General features: G+C 47.8%; 1 protein-coding gene across 1 annotated transcript in view; it reads left to right on the top strand.

Annotated features, from left to right (window-relative positions):
- SRRM4 (serine/arginine repetitive matrix 4) overlaps window positions 1–22313 on the top strand; it is a 32381-nt gene extending 10068 nt beyond the window's left edge. Inside the window, exons 6-10 of the mRNA XM_047762633.1 lie at window positions 9923–10227; window positions 15534–15737; window positions 18769–18879; window positions 19481–19621; window positions 21358–22313. Coding sequence (XP_047618589.1) covers window positions 9923–10227; window positions 15534–15737; window positions 18769–18879; window positions 19481–19621; window positions 21358–21667 — 1071 coding nt within the window. The 3' untranslated portion in view covers window positions 21668–22313. The remainder of the gene's footprint in view (window positions 1–9922; window positions 10228–15533; window positions 15738–18768; window positions 18880–19480; window positions 19622–21357) is intronic.
- The last annotated feature ends 882 nt before the right edge of the window (window positions 22314–23195 follow it).

Genomic DNA, 23195 nt, shown 5'->3' with positions numbered 1-23195 from the left:
AGAGGTGAAATGTCTTAGGTAAGTAGCCCACCTAGGAGGAAGGGGAGCTAATGTGAACCATGGCTTATTTCTCAGAAGTTTGCTTTGCTGGCCAGAGGGCCAACTGGATGATGGAGAGGTTGGTGACCCCAAGGTTTGGCAAAGTCCTTTCCTTGTAGTGTGGTGTCCTCTGTAAGTCCACCCTAACTGGAGGGGGAATGGGAAGGGGGATGATCTAGACTAATGTTAGACCAAGGAGAGGGCAGTCTCCTTTTCTCCTCCTTCTGCCTCCAGAGAGCCAACAGTTGCCCTAATCCTTTCCAACAAAAACCTGCACAGATATCATAAAAAAAAAAAACAGAATGTGTGTTCTGTAAAGGAAGACCTCATCAAATTTGTGACCAGGAGGAAGCAGGAAAGGACAGTAGTAAAGACAGGAGTTTGGGGACAGATCCAGACACTCCAGAGTTCTTGATTTCATCTCCCTGGGAGTCTGTGTCATAGCCATCACTCATGCTTCCTGAGCACCTACTATGTGCCAGGTGCTAGGCTGAATTATTTTCATGTGTCACCTCATGTATTTCTTATAATAGACTTTCAAGGAAACTTCCGCTGATATCCTCATTTTCCAAGGAGGAAACCCCAGCCTAGAAGACTTGGGGAAAAGGCAGCTATTAAATGGAGAAGTTAGGATTCAAACCCAGAAAGTCTGCCCTCAGAGTCCATGTGTTTAATTACTTGACCTCTCTTGTGTCATTTCACTTTGATGGGCCTCTGTGTCCTCTTCTGTACCCGGAACTAATAATCATACCTAATTCACAGAGTGGTCATGAGGGTGGAGTGAGGTAAGGTGTCCATTCAGTTTTTAAAGATGCATGAAGCACCTACTGTGTGCCAGGCACATGGTGAATTGCAGCAAACAAGACAGACCAGGTTTCCACCTTTATGCAGCTTCTGTTCTGTGAGAAAAACATAGCCTGATCTGATGCTTGGGACTTAACACTGTATACAGTAGTGTTAGGATTTGTCATCATAACAGCCTAATTAAACTTACTCCCAATAAACCCAGAAATGGTTTTGAAGTATCTCCAGCCTCAAAAAGCTGAATCATATCCAAGGTCTCAGGTGAACTTCAGAACAACCCCAGGAGAGTTGCAGGACAGAAGTCTGCCTCTTATTTTGCAAATGGGGGAAATGAGGCTGAGTGAACATAGGTGGATGGCCTAGCCTTCTGACCTCGGACCCAGCTTCCCACACATTCTGCAAAAGCCTTTGGGCTCTTGGGTAAACTGCGACTCGCTAGCCAATGCTATTTACTGTAGGTTAGAAGAAGAGAGGGACTAAAATGCAGAAGAAGGGGGCTTGATACTCAGAGGTTTATGGACCAAGTTTTTTTTTTTTTTTTCTTTTTTTTAATGGAAAGTGAAACAGCATTGTCAACTTTTACTTTTACTGCAAGGGCAGGAAAAAAAAAAGAAAACCACCATTTTCTCTAATAAAAGGAACATTTACCATCAGAAGAGGGAGGACAGGCATGGCCTCAGAAGAAAGGATAAGCCTTTATATCACATGCATTCAGCTGAATGAAAAACTCATTCCATTGAACTTTTTTTTTTTTTATCATTTCCATTTGGACTGGTGGAAAATTTGCCTAACTGGATCCATGTAGAAATTTTCAAGAATGAATGGGCCATCAAGAGGGGCTTCCAAGAAATGGTGAGGCTTCAGCTGCCAGGCCCCTTCAGCTGTCTGATGGAAGGAGAGAGGAGGCCAGACCATGTCCCTGGGCCCAAGGTCAACTTCAGTGCCCAGCCCTGTGAGATCCCCACTTCCCTGGGCCCTAGTTTGTCATCTTTCCACCATCCTCAGCAGATCCCTCTCTTTCTCCATCCCCCCAACCTCCTCTCAAATGAACTCCTAACAGGTCAATGAATCCATTCTTTTGCTGTCTTCCTAATTAGTGTGCAAAGGAAGAAAAATAAACTCAATGTCTTTGTGAAACAAAAGGTTTTTTTTTAAAAGGAATAACCAAAACCCTCTAGCTAAAAGCTCTGCCATGCAGTTCTACATTCACATGAGAATTTCCAGTCCCCCATATGGCAGGGAGGGAAAAAAAAAAATTTATAGCCATCTCTCTCCATGGGGCCATTTGAAGCTCAGTAAATGGACTTGTTCAGTTTAATTGGAATTCTCTTCTTGATTGTATTTTTGTAACCTATTAGGCCGTGCTGCCTCTTGATCTCAGAATTCAGCTGAAATTAAATTTTGAAGTGTAAGTGAGAGGTTGCCTTTTTTCCCCCCGTTCTTGATTAAATAATGATTTGAAACAAAAACAATAAATAACAGTGCCGGCTTCCCTGGAGGGCTGAGAGAGACTCCCAGTTGAAACACCAGGAGCTGGAGTTCATCGAGGGGGTGGGGTGTAATTACTTACTAGGAAAAAAAAAAAAAAAAACCAAGGTTGATGCAGAATGTATTAAGGAACGAGAAGAGGCCAGCTTAGGAGTTCAAGAGGAAAAGAAAATTGGAGCTTCACATTGGAGGGTGAACAGGGAATAAAGGGAACAGAGGCGTTTGTTTTCTCCCCACGGCCATGAGTTTGGGAAAAGCACTTTGTCCTTTAAAAAAATCTGAGTTTGAGGAGTACCCATTGTGTCTCAGCAGTAAAGAACCAGACTAGTATCCATGAGGACATGGGTTCAATCCCCGGCCTCACTCAGTGGGTTAAGGATCCAGCATTCCTGTGAGCTGTGGTATAGGTCACAGATTCAGTTCATATCCTGCATTACTATTTGACTCCTAATCCAGGAACCTCCATAGGCCACTGGGGCAGCCCTTAAAAAAAAAAAAAAATCTGAAATTGGCAATCCTGACTGAGAAGGGAAGAGCTTGTGAAGAGCTTGTGATGGCTCTGGGGTCTGGATATGGCTCCTGGTTCCTTTCATTGACAAAGTCCAAGAAGGTCTGGAAAGGCAGCAGGGAGGAAAATGGAGAAGTCCATTTCCTAGTTCTGGAAGGGAGAGCTGAGTCATGCAGGAGGCACTTTGTGCTGCATTCACATAGATCCAGATATCAGCCAACACTTAGACCAGAGGGTCACCAACTGAGATGCCTCGGGGGCCAGGCAGCTCAGAGATATTAGCTGCAGGGACCCAGTTGGGCCCCATGGCCAGGAGAGCTTGTGCCTGGTCAACAGGGGCAGCAATTGCTCACAAGGCCAGTGATGACCAAGCAGGAATATCAGCTCAGTCTGGCCAGATCTTCTTTTTCAACATGAGCTAGAATTCGGGCTGTGATGTGAATCTGCCCCAGTCTACCAGGTTGATAGCTCGTGCAGATTTACTGTCCAACATAAATTTGTTTGGCCCCTAAGGGGCCTAAAGAAAGCATATCTGAAACAAAGCATAACTTGGCCTGTTGGTGTTGCAGGGGTGATCTGGGGTGTTGAGACAGAGGCCATTTACCCCCTCACTCTTCCTCACACACTGCCAACTGCCAGCCTCCAGGTCATGTCATCTGGCTGCCAGAGACCACTGTGCTTGGCCGTCGGGCGGTTTGGACCTACTAGAGAACTGACACCCCTGGGTACAGCCTGTAACCCATGAGTGTCAAGGAATTCATGTATAAGTATCCTAGCTCCCTTCTTGGCTGGGATGCACTCTGGAGCCAGTTCTGTGCAGAGTGTTCTGCAGCCACCCGCCATGTGTGATGCCACCATAATGTAGAAGAGACATTCAAGTCAAGGGCATCCTGACATGCAGAAGACAGAGGCCTCTGGGTTGATAACACATATTTACCTGGCTCCTTCTCTCCCCCAGCTCTGTGCCCTACTCCCCGACAAAGGTTCCTTACCTCCCAAATAAACTTCTAGCATTCAAATTCCTGTCTCCATTGCTATGAGAATCCATACCAAAACAGGTATTATTTCACTTGGTGATTAAGCACATCTTCCAGGGGCAGATTTTTTTTGCCAAACCCCCAAAGTAGACCTCTGTAAAGACATGAAAGGCAAGGCTGAGATGGAGGAAGGGATGAGAGTGGACCACAGAAAAAAGCCCTGGTATGAGGGTCCTAGGTCTTAGGTAGGGGTCCCGGGTACCATGAAGGCATTGTTCCTGGATCACAGTGGGTCCAGGATGACACCTCCCAGCAGGCGAATTGGAGACCGTTTTGCAGCTAAGCTGGGGATACAGGAGCAGAGAGCAGTTACGTGCACAGGAGAGAAGTTCCTAACAGAGGAAGAAAAACGCAAAGGTAACTAGGGAGAGGCCTATTATCCATAAGAGGAAACGGGGCGAAGTAAGGGGGGGAGCCGTCCTGTCACATCAGTGTCCAGTGGGCAACCATTTGCATCTTCCATGACGAAGTGAGAGTGAGTATCTGACTAGAAAGGAGACCCTTAGAAATGAGAGGTGTGCACAAGAAGGAAAAGCACAGGGGCCTCTGTTTTCTGCCTGTTGGGTTGTCCTTGACTTTGAAGGTCTCTTCTGCATTATGATGGCGTCTCACACACACACACACACACACACACACACACACTCCACAATATGCCCTTGCCCCCCCCCTCCACCCCTCAGTTGTATCTTTCCTCCTCTGTGTGTGGGGTGAATGGATAGTTCTAGAGAAGGGGGAATCTGAAGCTAAGAGGCCATTAAACCATCCAAACATCCCTAATGAGTGTTGGAAATGTCTCTATCACCTGGAAACAGAGACAGAGCCCATCAAGACAGGGAAAGACAAACCCAAGAGAGGTCAGCTGAGGGAGGTGGGAACGAATTTCTTCAGGCCACCACCTCTCCTCCGGGCCTTCAAAGTAATCCTGCAGCAGATCAAACAGAGCAAGAGTTGTGTATCCAGGAACTGCTAGGAATGTTGCGTTATGCTGCTTGTGCCCTGTACGAGGGCAGCTGGCCTTGGAGTTCAACCCCCCTGCCCTCCGTTTGTCAGGCAAGCTATGCAGACTGACATGGGGCCACCTCAGCCCAGAGAAAGGTGGATCTTTTTTCCAATTTGTCTGACCGGAGGAGGCACAATTTTTCACTTCTTGATGCGGAGGGAATGCCTTTCTAGCATCTAAACAGAGTCCCTGTGAGGGCCAGCAGCCCTTTCGTATATGAGTGGCCAGACCTCAGGTTCAGGTTTTAACCTGATTTCCCAGAATAGCAGCAAGTGGAAAAGGAAATAAGGAGACACCACTACTTGTCTCACCTGGAAGGCTCCTTAGATCCAGAACTTCTCACCTTAGCCTAGAACAAGCTGTTGAGCATCTGTAGATTGAGCCCCTGTGTGTGGTTTGAGGGTCTTAGGTCTGAGGGGGGCCGGATGGGGGAGTAGAGGGCATTCCTTCTCATTGCCACGGGCCTGAACCTAAAATTTGATCCCAGAGTTTCTCTCTGGCTCAAAACCCAGCCCTGAGCCCATCTCAAGATCCCAACTTTCAGCCAAGGGTCCACCTCATTTCCTAGAACAGTGTTGAATATGACGGAGGCTAGTCTGTCCTTAAAAATCTGTTAAATCTCTGGGAATTCCCATCGTGGCTTAGTGGGTTAAGAACCTGAGTAATATCCATGAGGATGTGGGTTTGATCCCTGACCCTGCTCCACGGGTTAAGGATCTGGCATTGCTGTGAGCTGTGTTGTAGGTCGCATACATGGCTCGGATCTGGCGTTGCTGTGGCTATGGCGTAGGTCGGCAGCTGCAGCTCCAGTCTGACCCCTAATCTGGGAACTTCCATATGCTGCAGGTGCAGCCCTAAAATGAAGAAAAAAAAAATCCATTAAATTCCCAAAGTTGGCAGTCACCCACTTGGACCCCACCAAGGCCTGATCACCCAGCCATCTCCACAAATGAATGAAGTTAGGATGGGCTAGGCTTCCAAAGTCAGATTTCCAAGAGATTAGGAAGCAGCTTTGTTCAGTCAGCAAGATTTACCGAGCACTTGCTCTGTGCCAGGTCCTGGTGGGGGCACTGGTTCAGCCATGTTACAGTGCTGAACCAGTCATGCATGGCCTTTGCCTTCAACAAGCTCCCACCCAGATGGAGAGACAAGCAGTAAAACAAGCCATTTCCCCGCTGAGTAACAGTGTTGAAGCATACAGAAGCCACTCATTTTTGAATGAATGAGAGAATGAATGAAGTAGAGAGTTTTATGCTATCCTGGCCTGGGATTCAGAAGGCTTTCTAGAGGAGGTGATCTGTAAACTGGATGATGAATAAATTTAGCCATGTGAAGTGAGGAAGAGAGGGAAAATGTTCTAGGCAGAGGAAATGGCATATGCAAATGACCTGGGGTTGGGGAGAGCAAGATGTAGTGGCAGAACCAGGAAAACTTCCTAATTAATCAGCTTAAGGTTGTGGGGGTTGGGGGCCAGGGATGTGTATGGAAGAGATGAGGTTTGTGAAGGACACAGGGCTGGGTTGTAAAGGACATTGTCATGCATGTCAAAGAATTTAGATTCATCCAAAGAAATGGGACTTTTAAACAAGCAAAAGAAGTTGGTATTTTCAGCCACCACCGTCAACCCAATGAGAACATTTCAGTGGCACCTTTATCTCTGTTTTATGGTGATGACAGAAAAAGCATGATGACTTATAGACATCTCACAAGTTCTGATCACACAAGATGCTGGTCATGGTCATGTAGAGACAGTGTAAAAGCGTCCCGGTGAGCTCAGGGTATGGGGTTGAGAATATGATGAAGGCAAAGTCCCCTTCTATATTCACTAGCCCTGAGGGGCCTTCAGGAAATCCTTGCCCTTGGGCACCCATGATGCACGAGGGCATATATGCTTTGAAATGAGTAGTCAGGGTCAAATACCTGGGCAGAAAAAGGCCCAGCTTGGATGCCTCCAGGAAGCAAGCCACAAGATAATGGAAAGCATTATACTCATAGGCACCTTCACTCCAGTTAACTCCAGCCTGGTTGCCTCCAGGAAGGGCATGGAGGGCTACCAAACATTCACCAGCTCTGAGGCAAAGATTCATTCCATGAGCCCATCCCCAGTCCAAGCCCCAGCCTGAAAGCCAAGGTCCCAGGGTCCAGCTGCCTGGCCTGATGCTTTTCATTCTGGACAGAGGTAGAAATACACATGTTGCCCCTGAACTCACAGAGGCGGGAAAGTTAGGACATCCAGCTGGCAAACAGGAAGACAAAATGGAGCCGGATGAGAAATGGGCTTTTACGTTAATTTTTAAAGAAATCTCACTCTAGAAAACCCCATTTGGGTGACCTTATTTTGAGGTCCCTTGTTCCAGAGCAAAGATAGCCAGATTGCCAATTGGGTACAGTGGCAGCTATGCTGGGTGGGACTTGGTAAAGCTGGACCATCACCTTGTCTGTGTGCAAAGCCTCCTGGGAGAATCCACAAAGGAAGTCCCTCCTTCCCAGCTCCAGGAGCTGACATCCTGAGCTGGTGGAGTCATCTCTGTTTATCTCACAATTTCAGTGTCTCTGTATCTCACCCTCATGACCAGTTGCTGAGGAGGCAGAAATTGTTCCTTAAGAAATCCCCAAAGCCCCCCTTCTTTAGGCTCAAGGCACGCGGGAGACACTGGGAGGGGCAAGCAGGCTTTGGCTGGTGAATCCTACGCTAACATTTGCAGGGCCTGGGGCAAGAGTACAGAGGAGAGCCACACACTATGTATCTAAATATTTATAAATGAAACCTGCAAACTTAGATGAAATGTGTTCTCCCCTCTTGGCAAACACACCTTCAAAATGATCTGGAGGAGTTCCCTTCGTGGCTCAGCGGTTAACAAACCTGACTAGGATCCATGAGAATTTGGGTTCCATCCCTGGCCTCACTCAGTGGGTTAAGGATCTGGCGTTGCCGTGAGCTGTGGTGTAGGTCGCAGATGAGGCTCGGATCTCGCGTTGCACGGCTATGGCATAGGCCAGCAGCTGTGGCTCCAATTCAACAATTCAACCCCTAGTCTGGGAACTTGCATATGCCAAAGGTGCAGCCCTAAAAAGCTAAAAAAAAAGAAAAAGAAAAGAAAAGAATCTGGAAAGTCAGATTTGGATTTAGAATCTCAGACCCCTCAAAGTGCCAGGCCCCAGCACAACCATGTGGGGAGAATCTGGAGAATCTGCCACGGCCCTGGCCCCTCCCTTCCCCCTCCCCATGCCTTGCACAGTCCAGCACCATAATGGACCTCCCACCCATGCATATGGACACCTCAGCCTGAGCGTCCAAGTTCTGTTCCAATAGCCACTCTGGACCTAGGAACATACACGCCTGAAGCATGGTCTGCCCCTCCTCCACTCCCATCCCTGGGAGAAGAGATCCATGGAGGAGCCTGCAGAGACCGTAGGAGGGGGCTCAGGGGCAACTTATACAGAAAATTCTGGAATTTCAGGTACCCAGAGTAATCTTGGGGGGAATGGTTTCCAAATGGTACCTTCTCAGCCTCCAAGATTTCTCACCCCACAGGGATGGTTATTGCTAGAGGAGACACAGGGTAGGGGTCTCTCTTGCCCTCAGCTGAGCATGGAACTGTGGGTGGGCTCCAGAATCAAAGCCAAATGTCATCCCAGCCGTGAGACTGGTCTGAATGGTGAAAGAAAAACCACCCATTGTGCTTCTAAACACGCCATAGCTTTCCTGAGGGCTGGCTCTCCGTCACCTCCTTTTACGCTTTCACCTGTCCTAGATCAGCCCCACAAAGAATCCTGGGGACCCCTCCTCATTCCAAGTCACCCCCAAACCAAACCTCCAAGCCCCTCCCAAAGCAGTGTGTTGCAAGCACACCCTCCCTGTGTCCCCTCCGCCCCTTCCGTCTTGACACCTTAGATAGATGCAGACGCCAGCCGCCATTTGCATTTTCAGCAATGGTTCCTTGATCCAACCCGGGCATTAAGAGACTGAAGAGGTTAGTGTTGATGGCTTGAGGTCCCCTTACTGAGAAAACCAACCCGAAGTGATGCTGCACCTGTCAGGAACACTGAAAAACCCAAACCCCAAGTTCAGGGCCAAGTGTGAGGATGTACAGAAAGGTGTGTGTTTTTTCTTGTCAATTGCGACTCTAATGATGGACTCACCTTGCCCGCTCTTCCCTTTCTCTTACACCTTACCTACCTACTAAAGGAGGAGTTCTTGCTTGGTAAGTGGATATAATCCGCAAAGACATGAGAGAATTTATTAGAAGCCACTCGAGAACCTTAGCTACCTTCTCCAGGGGGAAAAGGACACACGCAAATATCCGTAGAGAGCTTTTTTTTCGTTTGTTTTCAGTCAGACGATTTGACTTCCATTTTTTTGTCCCCCCCTTTCTTTTCCCCTTTAGTTGGAAGCTACTAAAATATCGTTTTGTGACCTTGACTTTATATTTAAAATGAACTCTCATCTTTATTTCATTTCTTTTCCCCATGTGATATTTGTTTAGGGTTCTAATCAGGCAACTTTTTCTTTAAAAAAAAATAGTCAAATTTGTTGAGGATTTGGTTGACGTTTGAAATTTTGGCTTTATCTCCTTTTTTTGTTTTTAAGTTCCAAGATATATATTTTTTCAGGCCCATAGCCTCCTTTCTTTTCCCCCCCTTTCTTTATTTTTATTATTGTTTTAGGTTAAGGGTGTTTACGCACACACCCCCTTTCTCTTAAGTTGTCTTTTTGTTTGAGTTAATTCATTAGAAATTAAATTTTGTATAATTTCCTTTTTTCTTTTGTTTAATCTGGATCGCATGCTTTTTCTCTGCATGATACCTAAATCTTCCAGTTATCCTAGCAGGGGGTTAAAAACAAAAACAAAACAAAACAAAAAGATCTCCTTTCTGTGGTATTCTTTCAGGAATTTGTGCTTTTGTTTTTTGGCGTCTCTTCTTTCCTCTCTTCTCTCTTTCCTTTCGTTACAGTGCATCATGATGGTAAACATTTCTTGGTTATTTAGTCACAGCCCACAGGCCTAGTGCTCAGCAGTGTCCAACGGATGTTTTTGCTTTCAGATCACTGGGTCGGGGTCCGCTGCTGACCTCTTTACCAAAACAGCCAGCCCGCTCACCACCTCCAGAGGACGCTCCCAGGAGTATGACTCAGGCAATGACACCTCCTCACCACCCTCCACGCAGATCAGCTCAGCCAGGTCACGGGGTCTGGAGAAGGGGAGCCCCACTGGGGGCCTGAGCAAGAGCCGGGACCCACACAGCGGCCACACCTCTGATTCAGGGAACTCCTTCACCACCTCCTCACCCCAGAACAAAGGGGCCACTTCGGAGAATCTCTCCCCAACCAGCAGGGGCAGAGAGTCAAGGTCAGTGCACCTGGAATGAAGGAGATGGGCTCTTACCTGAGCTCCACCATCTCACACTCTCACCCTCGAACCACACACTCTGACCCAGGAGTCTTATATGCAATAGAGAGGGAAAAAACTCAAATGGGCATAATTTGAAGTAGGGGAAGGATTTCAGCTTTGGGTACAGCTGGATCCAGGGTCTCAAAAATATGTCACTGGGAATCTGTATTTCCTATGACATCTCTCAGCTCTGCTTCCTTCTCTCTTAGCTTTATTCTCAAGCGGATCCTCCCAAAGTACTGGCAAATATGCCATCCAGTCAACATTTTATCAGTCTAGCCAGCTAATAGAAGGAAAAATGCCTCTTTACCCCAGATTTCAGCAAACTATCAGGGCAAGTATTCATTGGCTCTGCTTTGGCCCAGTTTGGGTCATTTGCCCACTCTCAGCCAATCACACTGCCCAGGGGACGCAGTGTTCTTGGCTAGAATTTGTCACATGCCACCATGAGGACTAATGAGGCTTCCCATTTAAGAAATTGGGGGAAATCTAGTTCTCTGAAGGAAAGGCAAGATACTGTTATCAGGACGAGGGATGGAGGCACAGCAAGAAAAAAACATGTCAATTTGATCAATAATCACAGGAAAAAATCTAACATTAAGTCACTGTCATTTAAAAATATACCATAGTATTTACCCAAATGCATTGAAAATTTGTGTCCGTACAAGAACCTGGACATGAATTTTTTATAGCAGCTTTATTCATGCCCAAATTTGGAAGCAACCAAGATATCCTTCAGTAGGTGAATGAATAAATAAACTGGTACATGCCCACAGTGGAATCTTATTCAGTGCTAAGAAGAAACAAGGCATCAAGCAATGAAAAGACATGGTGGAAACGTCAATGCCTATTACTAAGTGAAAGGGCCAATCTGAAAATGCTGCATACTCCATGATTCCCAGTTATATGACACTCTGTAAAAGGCAAAACTATAGAAACAGTAAGAAGATCAGTGGTTACCAGGGGTTCAAGGGTAGAGAAGGATGGATTTTTAGGGCACTGAAACCCTACTGTATGATACTAGAATGGTGGATGCATATCATACATTTTTCAAAACCCACAGGGTTCACAAGCACAAACCCTAATGTAAACTATGGACTTTGGGTGATAATGATGTGTGAGTATAGGTTTTTGATTGTAGTGTATGTACTACTCTGGTATAGGATATGGTAGTGGGGGAGATTATGTGTGGAAAGTACATTTAACAATTCCTGTATATCTGGTGTATATATATGTGTGTGTGTGTGTGTGTGTATATACACACACACCAGATATATATATATATATATATAGTCCGTGGGACAATTTTAGGCAAAGGGAGATCAAGTTATCATAGACCACTTACCATTTAGACTTCTCAACTTTTTTTTTTTTTTGTCTTTTTGCTATTTCTTTGGGCTGCACCCGCGGCATATGGAGGTTCCCAGGCTAGGGGTCAAATCGGAGCTGTAGCCACTGGCCTACACCAGAGCCACAGCAACGCAGAATCCGAGCCACATCTGCAACCTACACCACAGCTCACGGCAACGCCGGATCACCAACCCACTGAGCAAGGGCAGGGACCGAACCCGAAACCTCATGGTTGCTATTCAGATTCGTCAACCACTGCGCCACGACGGGAACTCCTAGACTTCTCAACTTTTTCCCTATCTTAACACACTTGCTAGATGCAGTTTTCCTGTGGGAAACACTTCCATGAAGTTCCTTATGAACCAATTCTAATTCTACTGTTTCATCACCCCCTTCACTCTCTCACTCAAGAAATCACGGCAAAAGACTCATCACAGAGGATACTGGCCCAACAATAGCTAGTAAAATTCGCTGCACACTTACTCTGTACTACGCATCCAGTTCCTTGTGCCTTGGACGGTTACCAGGCACCTCCTATATGCCAGCCACTCAGCTCAAACCGGGAACCTTTAACCAGTGGGGCAGATGCAGAAGGGCAGAAGAGATGGAAGAAGTTTTGCGGGGGCACCCTGCCATGCTGATGATGGGGGTCTTCCTTCTTCTGGGGATGGCAGTCTGCTTTGGTCCATAGTGGCCAGGGTATCAGGAAGCTAGCCAAAGCCCTAGCTTCAAAGCAGTTAACAGCTTCTTCAAGGATACAGCACCTTTTGTCCCCATCGTATGGCCCACTTTAGTCCTGGCCAAACAGCTTGGCATCGATATGTACATTTGGCCTTGGATTTGCCTGCTTCAGCACACACCCAAGTTTGGATGGGAGCTGGGGCTGGTTCAGAGCAAACATCAGTGTCTTCAGGAACAGGCAGGGATGTTGTCAGATATCTACTGACATACTTCAGGGCCATGATGCAGGAAATACTGAGAATAGCAATAACAATAATAATAACAACAGCTATTATTTATGGAGCCCTGACTAAATGCTAGGTACTTTGTCAAGTGCTGTACCAGGAGATCTTCCCGAACTCCCTTTTTTTTAAATTTTTTTAATTTTTTTGGCTGGCTTGTGGCATATGGAGTTCCTGGGCCAGGGATCAGATCTGAGCGGCAGTTGTGACCTGCACCGCAGGTGTGGAAATACTGGATCCTTTAACCTACTACGCCAAGCCAGGGATTGAACCTGTGTCCAGATGCTACTGAGACACTGCCAATCCTGTTGCACCACAGCGGGAACTTCCTAAACTCTTTATATAACCTTTATGGGATAGGTACCAGAAGAACTCTTTTTTAGCTGATGGGGAAACTGAAGCTCAGAGTAGTTAAGAAACTCAGTTGATAAGGACCAGGTTTGAAACACAGATCTGTCTCCAGAACTAGAGTTAAGCCTGAATGGCATCTAGCAGTTACCTGCTTAGTGTGATCTACATGGACAACCAAATTAAATAATTTAGACCCAGCCTTTCACTTTGAAATATAAAGGATCTGATCTTTAAATTCATGGCTATTTACGTCATGTCAGCTGTGAGCAGAGTGGCAGAGACACCAGCTCTAAATCAGGGGAACCACAGACAGTAAAGGCAAGAGCTCAGAAGGCAGCAGGGATGTGGACTTCGGAGCTGGACAGGTCAGGATTTGAGACTGAGTGGCCTTGAGCAAGTAACTGCCCTTCTGGGTCTTCTCTATAAAAAAGGGATAAAGCAGTGCTAACTCCATAAGGTTGCTGGGAGGAATGAGTGAGATGATGCTTGTGAAGCACCCAGGATGCTCAGAGGCTCACTGTGGTTATTCCACAGCTATTTACCAATGACCTTGGACATAAGTTTCAGGCTTGGTCCTGGGTGCCAAGATACAGTGTCCAGAGAGACATGAGTCCTATCCCCAGAGAGCTCAGTGTCTGGGGAGGGAGACAACAACTTTAGGCCCTAAGTGAGCCATCTGAGGTGCAGAAGACAATGGGGCTGGGGGCTGTGATAACCCATTGGAGGTCACACAACCAGACTGCAGGGGGTCGGAAGCCAGCACTGTGAGAAAGAGTTGTGGTTTTTTTGTTTGTTTGTTTGTTTTTCTTATTTTGAATTATGCAGTTCTAGTGATTTATTTATTTATTTATTTATTTTATTTTCCCACTGTACAGCAAGGGGGTCAGGTTATCCTTACATGTGTACATTACAATTACATTTTTCCCCCACCCTTTCTTCTGTTGCAACATGAGTATCTAGACAAAGTTCTCAATGCTATTCAGCAGGATCTCCTTGTAAATCTGTTCTAAGTTGTGTCTGATAAGCCCAAGCTCCCGATCCCTCCCACTCCCTCCCCCTCCCATCAGGCAGCCACAAGTCTCTTCTCCAAGTCCACGATTTTCTTTTCTGAGGAGATGTTCATTTGTGCTGGATATTAGATTCCAGTTATAAGTGATATCATATGGTATTTGTCTTTGTCTTTCTGGCTCATTTCACTCAGTATGAGATTCTCTAGTTCCATCCATGTTGCTGCAAATGGTATTATGTCATTCTTTTTTATGGCTGAGTAGTATTCCATTGTGTATATATACCACATCTTCCGAATCCAATCATCTGTTGATGGACATTTGGGTTGTTTCCATGTCCTGGCTATTGTGAATGGTGCTGCAATGAACATGCGAGTGCATGTGTCTCTTTTAAGTAGAGTTTTGTCCGGATAGATGCCCAAGAGTGGGATTGTGGGGTCATATGGAAGTTCTATGTATAGATTTCTAAGGTATCTCCAAACTGTTCTCCATAGTGGCTGTACCAGTTTACATTCCCACCAACAGTGCAGGAGGGTTCCCTTGAGAAAGAGTTGTTAAGTGAAGAGGGGAGGGAACAAGCTTCCAGGCAGTGGGAATATTGTAAAGCGTGCAGACTAGGAAGGACACAGGAATATGCCGGGAGGAACAGGTGGTCCCTTATAGCTGGAGTCAAGGGAAGAAAGTGCCAGAGCTGAGACTGGAGGGTGAGCAGGATCATGATAAAACCATATTAATATAATTTGAACTTGATGCTTGGCTCAATCCCAATGAACCTGTCCTTACTGAGAACCAGCAGGAACCCAGCATGGCTCTAGGCAAGGTGAGAATGTGACAGGACCCTGTCCCTTGGGTAAGTTTGAACAAGCCTCCACCTTTCTCTGGGTCTCCATTCCCCCATCTGCAAAATGGGCTGCACCAATTCCCCAACCATCAGCCAACTATATCTCCTTGAATTGTTCTATATCCACGAATGACTGTTACTCTTATTTACTTTAGTTCACTTTTTAAAGTAAAGAAACTGATAGTATTATCTTCAATAGAAAATTTATCAAGTATCCTAAATAGAATGTACATGATTAAAACAATGTATTTAGGAGTTCCCTGGTGGTTCAGCCAGTTAAGGATCCAGCATTGTCACTGCTATGGCTCAGGCTGCTGCTGTGGCATGGGTTCACTCCCTGGCCTGGGAACTTCCACGTGGCATGGATGTGGCCAAAATAAAATAATAATAAAACAATATATTTAATTCTGGTTAGTTACAGCTCTCTCTCTTTGGGAGATTGATTGCAAGTGTTAAAGAGCCAGTAAAAACCCACTAGTCCCCAACCCGGGCTTTCTCATTCCTATAATCAGAGGGACTGAAAAAGAGGGAATCAATCTTCCATCACGTGATGTGATCATGCCCATCAGACACCTTGTGGTATGTGTCCCACTCAATCTCTGCTTCTCCAACAAGCACGGTCTGGGAAATCTTTGCAGAGGTGCTAAGATGGGGAAATGCGTCTGAGAGCACCACAGCCTGCGCCAAGGTAGGGAGGTGGGTATCCTCTCGGAGCGGGCAGGCCAGTGCTAACAGCCATTCTCCCCACTGCAGAGGATTCCAGTCACCATGCCCGGAATGCACCGAGGTGAAGAAATCCGCTTTGGTCCCATCCATGGCCCGGAGCTCCCCCATGAGAGAGTGTTCCCGCAGTTCCTCCTATGCCAGCACCCATTCCTCCAGCCACTCCTCCCGATCCCCAAACCCCAGGGCCTCTCCCAGGTACACCAGGAGCCGATCCACCTCCTCTGGGAAAAGGTGAGTGAGTTTTGACCTTGACTCTGCAGTGCTTTCTTCCTGAGAGAACTAGTTAAAGAAAGTGGAGGTGCCCTTTGACCCCCGAGGGAGAGGAGTAGAACAGACTTGAGTCTGAATGCCCATTCTATCCATTCGCTATGAGCTGGTGGCCTTGAGTTTTAATTAACCTCTCTGAGCCTTAGTTTCTTCATCTGCAAAATGAAAACCATAACATTTCTTGCCCTGAAGGATTGTTCTGAGGACTGTAAAATACTTATCAGGACTTGGAACATAATATCATTTTCGACTGTCATTATTGGCATGAGGATGAGCTCCTGTGTATCAATGATCTTTGACTAATTGTCCCCAAATGTAGCATCCTTAACAATGAGGTTTTTCTTTTTTTTTTTTTAATTAGAGTATAGTTGATTTACAGTGTTGTGACAATTTGTGCTGTGCAGCATAGTGACTCAGTCATACAAATACATACATTCTTTTTCTCATACTGTCTTCCATCATGTTCTATCCCAAGAGACTGGACATAGTTCCCTGTGCTGTAACAATGAGTTTTTACCTAGTTCCAGATTCTGTGGGTTTGGGCTGGGCTCAGCTGAGCAGTTCTTCTGTTTTTCCTTGGGTTTGTGCATGTGTCTTCCATCAGCTGGTGGTTGGATGGGAGCTGGCTGGTTTGGATGACCCCAGCTGATTCATATCTGCTCCATGTGGCCTCATATCTTCCAGCAGGCTTGTCTGTTCACATGGTGATGGCAGGATTCCAAGAGATAGCAGTAGATGCAAGGCCTCAGCTCTTCTGCCATTGTCTTAGCCATAGCAAGTCACAAGACCAATCCAGATAGAAACAAAGGATGCTGCTCTTAGGGGGAGCTGTAAAGGCACATTGCAGTGTACATGGATACAGGGAGATAAATTGTCCCACTTCTGCAATTTTCACCACTCAATTCCAATAACTATTGGTTATTGCTTGATTTTTTTTTCTCATTTGGAATAATAATACAGCAGAGTACAGAGCCATGAGATCTCAGGAATTGGAAGAGTCCATCCAATTTAATCAACCCATGCATGACTTCATGGAGTCCAACTTCCCTCTAGAAACAAGAATTCCCAACAGCAACTCAACTATTCCTCTTTTGCAACCATGTAATCAAAAAACAGTTGCTTACTTAGGTCATTATTTCAAGACCAGTTCATTCAAAATAAGGAGGCAAGGAAGCTGACAGAAATAGTCAACATGGTAGAATGACATAAACAGAACAAGAAGTCAAGCTAAAGGAAAAATTGAGATGAAATTAAATCAGGAGGAAGGTTCAGTCCCAAAGACATGTCTTACCATTCTGTATAGTCAGTCCTGTGCATCTGCAGATTTCACCTCCCCAGTTATAGAAGGCCTGTGTGTTCAATACACTGTCATTTTATATAAGGGACTTAAGTATCTGCAGATTTTGGTATATGCAAGGGCTCCTGGGACCAGTCACTCACAGGTATTGACAGTGACCATAGTTGCTATGGAGGTGGGCTGCAAATGTGACTATGAGCTCCCTGGCAGGCAAAGCAAAAAAAGGGAAATTTCCCCATTTACATTATTAACAAAGAAGATAAAAATTGAACCAATGGCTCAGAAGAGCAGTTACTTCTGATTTTTAAGTATGAAAAATGATTCATATGGCTCTATAGAAAAGGCACATCATGTGGTGCAGTGGGTAGAAATGCCTGATGTCCTTTCAAAGTGTCCAAAAACCTGTTCTTCCTTTTTATAGTGTCTCTCAGTGTATAGCCAAAGAGCAAGTGGGCAAAAGCAAATTTTCCGGGGGCTATGGTCAGACACTGTCTCAGGGACTAAGAATGGAGGAGCTGTTCCTTGTCCATATTCCTTTCATCATCCTGGGAAGCATGTAAGAACAGAGTTCCAGAGCGCTATTTAACGTGGATGGTTATTATGATCACCTATGAAAGAAGGAAGGGATTAAAGAACACTGAGGTGAGGGCAAGTCATAGCAAGACTTCTTTTCAAATTGAAAAGGATAGGAGAAGTTTGCTGCATTCCAATGAGAAAAACCTGGCAAACGCAGAGCATGAGAGAGCGTCCCCTACCACTATGCCTGTGCCCAGAGCAGACATTGCTAATCCATCACAGCCCTCTTTCCCACTGAACACCAACATGGCCATACGATCCCTCTCAACCCTGGCAGGAACTACCAGCAGATCAAATCTGCAATTGCGAGATGAAAATTATTTGAAAGAATCACTATTTGATAAAGAGGGCAGATGTTCCTGGGAAACTGGTGGAGCAACTGAGGCAGTAGTTCTCTAAAAGTGGGAGGCACTAGAAGAGAGGGAAGAGGCCTGGGAATAGCATAGGAGTTAGTCCTTTAGTCAGGAGCAGGTAGTAGCCAAACAGATCTGGGTTCAAGTTGCTTCAGAGCCAATCAAACCTGGATTCAAATCCCTTTACCAGCTGAGTGACCTTGAACAAATGACATCACCTCTCGGTTTGTGTCCCCATCTATAGAGTGGGATTGATAATTGTACCTAAGCCTAGGAAGTGTTGAGGATTAAATGAGATGTACATAAAACATTAGTTCAAAGTCTGGCACATAGTAAAATACATAATAATCATAGCCAGTATTTCCTGTGTGCTGGCTATATGCCCAGATGCTAAGTGATTTACCCTAATTTAATTTAATTTACAATTCTATAAATTCTAATAGGTAAGTATTATTACCCCGATTTTACAGATGGGAAAACAGTGGCCCAGAGAAAAATCATCTGACCAAGGTCACACAGCTATTAAGTGGCCAGGATTCTAAGAATTCAATAAGGGGAACTTGTTGATATTATTATTAACCATATACAAAAGGTAGAGGATTTCATTCTCAGGGAAGGCCGGGCTCCTCTGCCTGGCCTCCAGAAATTAAAAAAAAAAAGGGGGGGGAGGGGGGGCCGGAGGACCAAGCGAATAAAATAGCTAGATCGATGGGACAACCCCAGAAAGCAGAGTTCAACAGGCTGCTCAGAGGCTCTCTCCCTCCCCCAGGTCCTACTCTCGCTCTCCCAGCTATTCCTCCAAGTCTGGCAAGAGGAGCCCGCCTAGCAGAAGCTCGAGATCCCGCCGAAGCCCAAGTTACTCCCGCTATAGTCCCAGCAGGTACTGGCCCCGCCCCCAGGATAGGCCCCTCCTCCCAGGCCCCACTTCTTCGCTCAGATCTGCCTCTCCAACCCAGCCTCTAATTAAGCGGTTACAGATGGGGAGATGATTCTTCATCCTAGTGGTTCCCTTTGTCATATCAGGAGTGGCAGTGAGGCCTCAAATATATCTCCTTGCGTCCTAATGTAGTCACCCCAAACATTCCATCAGCCGCACCCCAGGATTCACATCCCCAGCCTTCAGTCTCCTCCTACATCTAATTCTACCCCTCATCCCTCTGTTGAGAGCCGGGATTCTGATTCTTACTAGGCACTTAGGCCCACCTAACATATCCTCACCCCTGCAATGCCTTCGAAGGCTGATAGCCCTACACACGCCCGGCGGCACCCCCTCCGCAGTACCCACCTACCCACGTAGACTCTCCCCACAGCCCTGTCCTATTCCCTCCCGCCTCCCTAGGGGCCCGGTCAGACCCCTTTCCCAGCCCCAGAGGGGTGGAGGGCGAGGGTAAGAAGTGAGTGCCCCTCCCCCACACGCTCACATAGAAAAGCCAAGCAGCCCAGCTCCCCGGTAACACCCCTCCACCACCGCACCCCTTCAGGGAGCGGGACCCCAAGTACAGTGAGAAGGACTCGCAGCAGCGGGAGCGCGAGCGTGCGCGTCGGAGACGGCGGTCCTACTCGCCCATGCGGAAGCGCAGGAGAGACTCCCCTAGCCACCTGGAGGCTCGGAGGATAACCAGGTGAGGCCAGGAGGGCCCGGCTGCCCACCTCCACCCTCGCTTCCACTCCCTTCCCACCCAACCGCCAGTTGGGCCCTCAGGCTGGATTTCTGGATGGTCAGGGACCTCCCCCAACCATTGAAATTAGATTTTGGTTCAAAGCCTTGGGCGAGTGACACCCACCCCTCACCCCACCCAGCAGGCTTGCAAGATGGGGCGGGACCTATGACGGGGTGAGATGGCTGGCCAAGGTAGGGCCGGGAATCAGGTATGACCTAGTCAGGTTTGGCGGGGACGGAGGGCGGGGAGGCAGGGCTGGGCAATCGAAGGAGGAGGCAGAACTTGGAATGGGGACCCAAGCTAAGGACAGAACCCGGACTTTTCGTGGGGATGGAGTCAAGTAGTGGCCACACAGGCCTTGATGAAAGCTTGAATAGATTCATAGATAATTATACCCTGAACCCAGTGTAGAGAAGGCCAATAGGATTGTTAAGGTGCCGAAAGGACTTGGAAGCCCTGGAGGGCAAGGGGAAGAGCACCATTTTGGAGTGGAACCCTGGCCATGCCACTTTCCAAGTGAAGTGAGAAAGTCTCGCCCCTGTCCAGAACCTTAGTTTTCTCACCCATGAACTAAGGGAGGAAATGACTACCAAGAGTATCATAAGGATGAAATGAAAGGGGGCAAAGAGATGGGAATGCACTTTGTAAACTTAGATGCAGAATACTAGGATCCGCTGTCTACCACTGTGGTGGACTGAATGGTCTGACTCAGTGGATGAAGTTTCCTGTAACAGGTAAAATCTTAGATGAGAAAAGTCCTAGAAGAGAAGCCTGAGGTCTGAGTGGACACAAACTTCTCCGTCCTCAAAATGGAGAGAATGGCTGAGTGCTGCCCTGCAAATGACCCTTGACAATCAGTTAGTCTTCCTCGTGGTCCTCCAAGTATCAGCTACTCAGGGCAGAGACCCACAAGGAAAGGGGGATTGTGGCTGCCCATGCCTCCTCCTGGAGATGCCCTGAAGGAGGAAAAAGAACTTGTGTCCCAGACAATAAAGTCAGAATAATGGCATCACCGTCTCAGACGTTTCATAGAACACCCTGCCTTGGCCTGGCCCACAGGAACGGAGTCCTGCACCCACTGCATTGACTTTCCCGGGTGTCCTTGGGGTGGACTTGCAGGAAGGCTGAGGTAAAGAGAGTGGCATTTCCAAAACCCTCTCTGGTTTCGTTACTCACCCCCAAATAGTCCTTCTTGATGAACCCATTCAGTGTTTCCCAAACTTTAGTCACTCACCATTTTCGTGTCTGCTTATTAAGTGCACTACTTACTTAATTTTCTTTAAATAGACATGCCCTTTTTAAAGAGGCCTATACATTTATTTCAAAAGGAAACTTGATACACTACAGTAAATGGAAAATCAGCCTCCTTTTTTTTTTGCCATAAATAGAAGGTTCTAGTAAAAATAAAAATAGTGAAGCAAAACTATGACTAGAGTTTAGATGTACATTCCTTTGCCAGCTGGAGGTTCTCTGAGCCCAGCCTGGCTGTGTTAAGAATGTGAGATTACCATTTTTCAAAACATATCAGCACAAGACTGAGACCATCTCCTTAATCTTCTCAGGTCTGCAAGAGAAGAGTAATGGGAATTTTTTTTTTCCTAAGGAGCTGGGACATGTCTTTTGGGACAATGCCGACGCTCCCTGGCTTGAGGCTGGGAGAGTCTTGCCCTCATGCCTTCTCCCTCTGGTCTCCGCAGTGCCCGGAAACGCCCCATCCCCTACTACCGGCCCAGCCCCTCTTCCTCCAGCGGCCTCAGCAGCACCTCCTCCTGGTACAGTAGCAGCAGCAGCCGTTCAGTCAGCAGGAGCTACTCCCGGAGCCGAAGCCGGAGCCGCAGCCGAAGCCGGAGCCACAGCCGGAGCCGGAGCCACAGCCGGAGCAGGACCCGCACTAGCAGCAGCTGCAGCTCCCGCAGCCCCAGCCTGGGCTCCCGGAGCCGAAGTCGGAGCCGGAGCCGGAGTGGGAGCTACAGCTCAGCAGACAGCTACTCCAGCACGAGGCGCTAAGCAAGGGCCCTCCCTTGAGCCAACTGCCTGCAGGGGGTGCCCCTTTCACTCTGCCAGCCTCCCCAACTCCCTGCCCGCCCTGCCTTCTCCTTGGTGATAGACATTGAGGGCTCCTGGGCCCTGTCCTTCCTGCTCTCCTGGGGAGGAGGAAACGAGGGTATGGGGGCTTCAGCCTGTATGTCGGGCTGCTAGGAGCCTCCACCACACCACCCCATGGGCTCCACTCAGGCCTGAGCAAATGGTGAGAACCACCTTCTGTGGGCACAGAAAAACCTCAAAGGTTTGCAAGAAGCCGTGGGTCCATGACTCAAAAGTTTGGATCTGGCCGGGAAAGCATACAGAGAGTTCTGCTCCCCACTGCTCGCAGGATGCGTCCTGAGGGCAAGCTGTAATTCATCACACCTGCCCTCCTTCTCCCCACATTCAGTCTCATGGCTGCACGGGTATGGACCCCGCTGGGCATGGGGGGTGGGTATTAGGAGAGACCAAGGGCCGTTCAGGCCAGAGCAAAAGCTAGAAGGCTCTTGGGTCCTGGAAGGGGATGGTCTGAGTAGGGGCCACGAACATTTCTTTCACTTGGTAGTAGGTGTTAGAGATAGGACACAGGCTCTCTGGTCATGAGGGTAGAAGCCAAAAGGGGGTGAGGGTGGGGTCAGTCTGCTGCTCCCAGTATCACAGCCTGGTCTGGAAGAGGAGCCCAGTGGTTTCTGTCCATGGAGAGGCCACCACGTGATTTACACAAAATGCCTCTTGGCTGTTCACAGGGACCCCATGACCTCTGAGAAAGGACGTAGTGGCCCGTCAGGACAGCTTGGTCTGCAGCCCCCACTTCCCAAATTTGCCTGGGCCCCACAAGCTGGCAACAGCCTAATTCCACGGGACCATCTGCTGAACATTCCCCAGCGCCATGGCCGGCTGCCAGTTGCCAGCGCCAGCCAGTCTGGCCTTACCCTTTGGTTGGCGCCTGCCCGCCCCCTCCCCACTGCCCAGACTGCCACACCCTGGATCCTACCCAGTGCAGCCAAGCACCCACCCACCCTCAGCCTAAGTCACCCCCTTTGCCTCTCAGGAATTTTGCCAGGATGGGGCACAGTGGCTCAGGTTGCGGGGAAAAGGTCCAAATCTCGGGAGTCTGGGGTGGGGGCAGGAAAGGGCTTGGATGCTTCGTGGCTCCCGCTGGTTTCTGGAGTTTCTCAGGGGCTTGGGAAAGCCCCACCTTCATTTCTGCCCCCACCCCCCCAACCTTCTCCCGGCCCCGGGCTGGGCAGCAAGGGTAAGCCAATCTCCAGCAGGCAAATACCACCAGTTGCTTCAGCCACGGAAGGCACTGAGAACAGGAGCCCAAGGGAGAAGTTCCTTAAAATAACCTCTTGGGCATCCCCCTCACCAGCTGACTGGCTTTCCGGAGCCTTGTGGGTGAGTTTCAAGTTTGTGGTGGCAACAGACAGCCGCTGGCCAGGGCTTGGAGGGAGAGGGCAGGAAGGGACAGTTCCCAGCTTTGGAGGGCGGGGCTTTGGGAAGCAGAGAA

This window comes from Phacochoerus africanus, chromosome 15 (assembly GCF_016906955.1).
Source record: "Phacochoerus africanus isolate WHEZ1 chromosome 15, ROS_Pafr_v1, whole genome shotgun sequence".
Lineage (NCBI taxonomy): Eukaryota > Metazoa > Chordata > Mammalia > Artiodactyla > Suidae > Phacochoerus > Phacochoerus africanus.
Note: the sequence above shows the minus strand (reverse complement) of the source record. Positions and strands in the feature narration are given on the sequence as shown.